The sequence below is a fragment of the Nicotiana tabacum genome, chromosome 10 (genome assembly GCF_000715075.1).
Source record: "Nicotiana tabacum cultivar K326 chromosome 10, ASM71507v2, whole genome shotgun sequence".
NCBI classification, from domain to species: domain Eukaryota; kingdom Viridiplantae; phylum Streptophyta; class Magnoliopsida; order Solanales; family Solanaceae; genus Nicotiana; species Nicotiana tabacum.
The window spans coordinates 157,118,187-157,125,652 of NC_134089.1; the positions used below are offsets into that span (position 1 = coordinate 157,118,187).

Here is a 7,466-nt window from a genome sequence, read left to right on the forward strand (position 1 = left end):
TTAGAAAACAACCCACAACCAGCACTGCAAAAAAAAAATTGTCTTAAACAACCACATTAACGGCACAGAAAATAAGTAAGAGTGTTGCAGATGGCCTCCTTCAATTGTTCAAAGCTAGCATTGGCTGAGATGCTCACTCCATTCAACCTGTCATGAATTTCCCTGAAGGCTTTGACCGCATTCTCCCTAATTCTAAGAATGAAAACTCTAATTTTGGACATATCAGATCCTGTTTCCTTGGAGATGGCATAAACGTCACCAACAGTATACTGAGTGGCTATGAGAAGATTTTTGATTTCTGAGAGTTGAGAGTCAATGACACGAAGCTTGTCACCAAGATGAGGATTACCAGGACTGGGATGAGGAACAAAGGGTGAAGGTTTGGGCTCTATAGGAGCATGCTTTGCTTCACTATCGCGCTTCTTAAACCAGGATCTCTTTACACTCACATATCCCATACTAGCAAAGGCTCTAGAATTGTAAGACTTCGAAACAGTGATGAAGGGATAGTTGGACAGGGATATTTGATGAGCTTCCAGAATGTGAGTGATTCTCATGCCATCGGGTAGACTGTTGGGATCTTCAGCACTCTCAATCATGAAATTAATAACCCAGGAGGACAACATGATTTTGAGTTTGGTCACAAGGCAGTATACGAAGAAGGTGTCTCTTTGAGAAAAGGTTGAAAAGGAACTAGTACGAGGAAGCAAAGCAGTTGCTACAATGTGGGCCGGAACCTGAGTTTCGAAACTAATATCACTGGACCTAATTGGTTGGGAAGGGAGTCAGAGGGACACTCAACAATACACTGTTTGTCTTGGTCAAAAGAAATTTCAAATTCATCAGGCCAGATGTTTTTAAAAAGCATAGGAAAACCAGAACAACGACACTGAAAGAGCGAATCAAACAGGGAACAATCAAGAACAATGCGCTTACCTAACACTAACGATTCCAACCTATCAGGCTTACTAGAACGGAGATTGGCATAGAACATTTTTACCAAGGGTTCATATACCTTAGGCGGAGGAATAGAGAGGAACTTAACCCACCCTTGATGAACAAAGAGGTTTTTGACCTTGCAATTGAGGGCTTCCATGTCGTCAAGGTCGACAACCCTTCCATGAGCAACGGGCTTGTCCTTAAGAGTAATGAAAAGATCCCTATTTGGAGAATCCCAGAAGTTTAGGTCAGATTCGAGAGAGGCAGAAAAATCAACCTTGGATTTCTTTGGGGTAGAGGAAATAGGGGGTTCTTCCATGGGTCATTTTCCTAGGGCTTTTTCTCCTAGGAGTTGAGAGTGTTCAGAGAAATCTCCCTGAGAAGAGTCGAAACCCTCAGAGTGATCGGACCCTAAGTCTACTTGTTCTGGAGGCATAGATGGGGGTTTTGCTTTGGAACGAGTGCTCTTTCTAGTGGAGTCAGATAGATTTCTAGGATGTTTGTCCATTGAAGGGAAGGGGTTTGATCGGAGCTTTGGAGAGGGGATGACGATGAAAGTGACTGAAAAGGGTTCTCCGCCTTAAGAAGAGAGTTTCTGACAGTTGAGTACAGAAAAGGAAAAGATGTCCGTTGAAGGGACGCGATGATTGGCTTTCCAACTTTGAACGACGAACTGATGTGAAAGAAGAGAAAAGAAAGCGAAAACAGAGGCGTAATAAATGCATGAGTAAAGGACAATTATTACACCTGTAAAAGAATCAACAGTACATATAGGTCCTAAAGGTTATTAGTAAAGCAAGTATTGCCAAGTAACCTTCGTAAATCACAAAATCTCTCCTCTAATAAAGGCTTAGTGAAATATCAGCTAACTGATCAGTAGTTCCAACAAAACATATTTCTATGTTTCCCTTAAGAACATGATCTCTAATAAAATGATGCTTGATATCTATATGCTTTGCTCTCGAATGATGCATGGGATTTTTGGAAAGACAAATAGAACTTGAATTATCATAAAAAAATTGTATAGGCTTAAACAAAAGTTCATAGTCACCTAGTTGATGAGACATCCATAGTAGTTGTGCACAACATTGTCCAATAGCAATGTATTCAGCTTCAGTAGTAGTTCCAGGATATCAATGCCTTTCCTAGTAATTGACATGTACCGCTTGTGTTTTTTCTATCGTCCTTATCACCTACAAGGTCAACATCTGAAAAACCTTCTAATTTAAAAGAGTTAGAGCGAGGATACCATAGTCCATAAGATACAGTCCCAATGAGATATCAAATGATTCTTTTTACTGCGTTCAAATGGGATTTCTTAGGAGCTGACTGAAACCTGGCACATTTACATACACTAAACATAATATCCGGTCGACTTGCTGTCAGGTACAGTAGTGATCCAATCATTCCACGATATTTAGTTTAATCAACAGGGATTCCCTGTTCATCTTTGTCTAGATTTGTGGAAGGGCTTATTGGTGTGCCAATGGATTTTTCATTGCTCATACCAAATTTTTGTATCAGTTCTTTTGTGTATTTGGTCTGACATATAAAAGTTCTTTCTTCAAATTGTTGAATTTGTAGTCCAAGGAAGAATGTTGGCTCTCCCATCATGCTCATTTCGAATTCGCTTTGCATAAGATTTGAAAATTCTTTGCACATAAGAGGGTTAACACTACCAAATATAATATCATCAACATAAATCTAAATAATGATGTTACCTTGCGATGATCTTTTAATAAATAAGGTAGTGTCTATTTTACCTATTGTAAAGACATGATCAATAAGAAAGGAACTAAGTCTATCATACAAAGCACGTAGAGCTTGCTTTAGCCTATACAATGCTTTAGTGAGCTTGTATACATGGTATGAGAACTTTGAATCTACAAACACAGGTGGTTATTTCACATATACTTCTTCCTCAATAAATCCGTTCAAAAAGACACTTTTAACATCCATTTGAAACAACCTAAATTTTTTAAATGATGCGTATGCTAGAAGAATTCGTATGGATTCCAAACGAGCTACTGGAGCGAAGGTTTCATCATAGTCGACTCCTTCCTGTTGTGAGTACACCTGAGCAACTAGTCTAGCTTTATTTCTTACGACATTTCCATCCTTGTTCAATTTATTTCTGAAAACCCACTTTGTTCCGATTACAGAAACATTTTCAGGTTTAGGTATCAGATTCCACACTTGATTCTTACTGAACAGATCTAACTCTTCCTGCATAGCTTGAACCCAACTTGAATCTTTTAGTGCTTCCTCTATCTTTTTTGGCTGAACTTGAGAGATTAATGCAACATTTGATTTCTTTTTGAGAGTTCCCATGGTTTTCATTCCTTCATTTAGATCCCCTATAATGAATTTTTGAGGATATTCAGGCTTGCTTATCCATTCATTTGGACGCACTACATTAGTAGTTGACTCGATTGGTTGATCTGGTACACCACTACTACTGATTTCACCAGTTGACTCTGTCACAGCAGATATATCAGTCGACTCTTGAGATTTGCTTGTCTCCTGTATTTCTTGAGCTTGATCTCCATCACCTACAGTAATTCCTTTCTCGACCAAAGGATTATTTTCATCGAATATAACATGTACTGATTCTTCCACACATAATGTGCGTTTATTATAGACTCTAAAAGACCTACTATTTAATGAGTAGCCCAAAAAATTACCTTTATCACTTCTTGGATCGAATTTTCCAAGATTATCCTTACCGTTATTGTGGACAAAACACTTACTTCCAAAGGGATGGAAGTAACTGACATTGGGACATTTAACTTTCCATAATTCATATGGAGTCTTCTTCAGAATAGGCCTTATGAGGCATCGGTTGAGAATGTGACATGTTGTACTTACACCTTCTGCCCAGAAGTGATTTGGCAGTGAATGATCTAGTAACATGGTTCTTGCCATATCTTGGAGAGTTCTATTCTTTCTTTCTACAACCCCATTATGTTGTGGTGAGCGTGGTGCAGAGAAACTATGTGTGTATCCCTGATCATTACAGAATTCTTCAAATGCTCTACTTTCAAATTCTCTTCCATGGTCACTCTGAATTGTTGAGATCAGATATCCCTTTTCTCTTTCAGCCTTTTTGTAGAAAACTTCAAAATTTCTTAATGCTTCATCCTTATGAGATAAGAAAATTACCCAAGTGAAACGTGAATAATCATCAATAATAACAAAGGCACACCTCTTTCCTCCTATACTAGCAGTTCTAGCAGGCCCAAATAAATCCATATGATGTAATTGCAAAGATTTGGAAGTAGATACTATATATTTATTTTTGAAAGAGTTTCTGGTCTGCTTACCCATTTAGCATGCATCACAGATATGAGTTCTAGAAAAATTCAGTTTGGGTAGACCAACAACTAACTCATGTTTGAACAATTTTTCTATCAAATGCATGCTAGCATGACGAAGTTTCCTATGCCACAACAATGGATCATCAGACATAGAAGTTAAGCAAATATGACCATCTATCTTTTCAAAACCATCAAGAATATAAATATTTCCATACCTTTTTCCAGGAAGGACTATACTCAAGAGATTGTAGTTGAGGCCATCGATAGGATAAACTTCAGTGATATTACTTCTGTTATTGAAGGGAATTGTTCCAGTACCAATTATTTTGCCTTTTGAGTCATCCCCAAACTTAACACTTCCTCCATCAAGTTTTGTAACTTCTTTGAATAGGTTTTTGTCGCCTGTCATATGACTGGAACACGCACTGTATAGATACCATTTTTCTTTGCGGCTTATTCTGCGGTGTTCCTACAAAGCAAAGTGATTACTTTCTTTTATGTACCCAAGCTTGCCTGGGTCTTGGAGGGTTAGTGTTACCAGATTCAGAATAGTTTTTTGGTTTCCAAACCCATCCTGAAATGTTTGCTTTACGAAAATGACAAAAGGAATATTTATGCCCACTTTTGTTACAATAATGACACGTAACTTCTGACCCACCTTTAGGTCTTTCATTAGTGCTAGTACTAGTCGACTTAGTTCTGGTTGGCCCTTTTCGAGTTGACTTGTAAGTCATCTGGTTTGATCTAATAGAACTGTGACTGGTGGATTTGCGCATGCCATTGAGTTGCATTTGCAATTCCTCAAACTCTTCTTGAAGTACTTATTTTTCGATTTCACACACTTCATGTTTGAGTTTCCAATCTTTAACTTCTTTAGTAAGTCTCTTAATCTCATTCATTATTTTTTGAGACTTTTTCAAAGTTAAATCAAGAATATCCTGCAATTCACTGCAGCTTTCACAGTTATAAGATCTTACCTCACTTGTTTCAACTCGTGCCATGAAACTATTTTCAGTTTCTTCATCTGAAGTGTCCTCATCTGTCCAGCATCCTGAGTACTTGTTCATTTTGTTTTCTAGAATCGTCATGAAGCAGAGATTCGCTATCTCTTCATGGTCTGAATTATCCTCATTTCTCCAGCTTCCAAAGGATTTGTTCTTGTTAAAGCCTCTAGAGATCTTCCTTTTCAGTTCTGGGCACTCAGCTTGAATGTGCCCAAATCTTCCACATTCATAGCACTTTCCACATTCTTGTCCTGTTCGTTGTATTGCCTGGATCGTCTTGGTGGAATTCTTCCTTTCTGTGTGTTCTGGAATCTTTTCATTAATCCATCCATGTTTTTTGATAGCTTAGCAATCTCTTCTTGTAGAGCTTCAGGATCATCATCAATTTCGTTTTCAGCTATTTTAGTTGAGGTCTTGAATGCAACTATTTTCTTTTTTTTCTTCTTGAATAGTCTTCTTGAGATGCGTCTTTTCAAAATCTATGAGTTCTCCTCGTAGCTCATCATAAGATAATTTTTTTAGATCGTGAGATTCCAGTGTGACTACTTTGGTCTGCCAAGTGGTTGGCAAACTTTTGAGAATTTTATAACTTGATCACCACTGGTATAAGGCTTGCCAAATGCCTTTAGATCGCTAATTATTTTGCTAAACCTGGCAAATATCTCTTCAATAGATTCTCCTTCTATCATTGAGAAGAGTTCGTAATCATTAACCAACATGTTGATATGTATTTCCTTTACTTTGATGGTTCCTTCATATGTGACCTCAAGCTTGTCCCACATTTCTTTGGCTATGTCACAACTTGAGATTTTCTCATATTCTTCACCACTTATAGCATTATGAAGCAGATTTCTTGCTTTAATGTTAACTTGTACCACTTCCATTTGCTCTTTTGTATATAAATCTATATCTTTAGGATCATCAAGTGGTGGAGTAGCAGCAGGTAAGGGGTAGTTCCCCTTTTTGATGACTCTCCAAACTTTGACGTCATAGGCCTTGGCAAAGATCTCCATCCGCACTTTCCAATGGGAGAAATGTTGTCCATTGAAGTATGATGCTCTAACTTGTGAAGTTCCTTCCTGAAAGAGAGCTCCTATGATAACTTGATTTGCCATGATCTTTTCTCACAAGCTGTTAAGCAAAAGTAGAATGTGAGCCTTGCTCTGATACCAATTGACAGTACAAGAAGGGGAGGGGATGAATTGTATATTTTTAAACTTAATCTTTTATTAGTTGACTAGTTTGTCAATTAGTGGACTAGATGTAATTACTTAACAGTTATAATAACAGAAAGTAAGATGCAGAAAGTAAGTGTAGGAATTAAAGACATCGAAATTTTATACTGGTTCGGATTCAATGTGAATCCTAGTCCAGTTCCCTTGGGTTGCAAGGGAGTTCTCTTTAGTAAATGCGTTTCTCCGAGGACATTGGAAATGACTTGATAACTCAGTTCCTCTAATACTCATTTCTTTTTGATACAATGCCTCACCAGTGTTGTACTCTTCTTTTTTCTCTGGCTTGTTACATAGCAGATCTTAGAGAACTATAATGTTTGTTTGCAGTAGAACAAATAGAGGGATTTTTGGTTCGATCAAAGTATAATTGTCTAAGGTTTAAAGCTGGGTATAAATACTTTGGTGAAGACTGATTGATAACGAGGCTTGACAACCCAAGAGATTTGACCCTTCGAAAGAGATTGATTCTTTCCAAGAATAAGATAGCTAGCCGTTGCTCTTCCTTGATATCTTTCCTTCAACAGTTGTTTATGATGAAGATTTACTCCTTGATTGTTGGTCCTACCAAAATTATCCGCTTAGCAATCTTTACAGGATCTTCGATTTTTTGGATATGATGGCCTTGATTAATGCCTTAAGTTTAGGCTTGCTTGATTCTTTCCATTGCAGTTGTCCGCAATCTTTGCTTATTGTTTCTTTCCTTAGGCATCCAGATTGTTGATTGATCCATAATCTTTGCTAATTGTTTTCTTTCCTTAAGTATCAAGATTGACTTCAGTGATCTTGTAGTATATTCTTGATTCCTTGTTCTTCTGTAATTGATTTCCTGCATAGATATATTATTTGCATCATTAAAACTAGATCTAACAAACCATAGGTAATTTGTATTAGCTAGATATAAGCCACAGATATTAGACAATCCATTTAATTATTGTTGAGGGCTTGAGGAATTGTTGACTGTAAGTAAGACT

General features: G+C 37.4%; 1 protein-coding gene across 1 annotated transcript; it reads right to left on the reverse strand.

Moving 5' to 3' along the window:
• Positions 1-4,266: 4,266 nt before the first annotated feature.
• LOC142165487 (uncharacterized) lies at positions 4,267-6,375 on the reverse strand. Its single transcript, XM_075224029.1, has 4 exons — positions 5,833-6,375; positions 5,234-5,572; positions 4,770-4,830; positions 4,267-4,658 (listed from the first exon to the last, which is right to left on the reverse strand). The coding sequence occupies exons 1-4, from the start codon at positions 6,373-6,375 to the stop codon at positions 4,267-4,269; spliced, it is 1,335 nt and encodes a 444-aa protein (XP_075080130.1).
• Between the last annotated feature and the right edge of the window lie 1,091 nt (positions 6,376-7,466).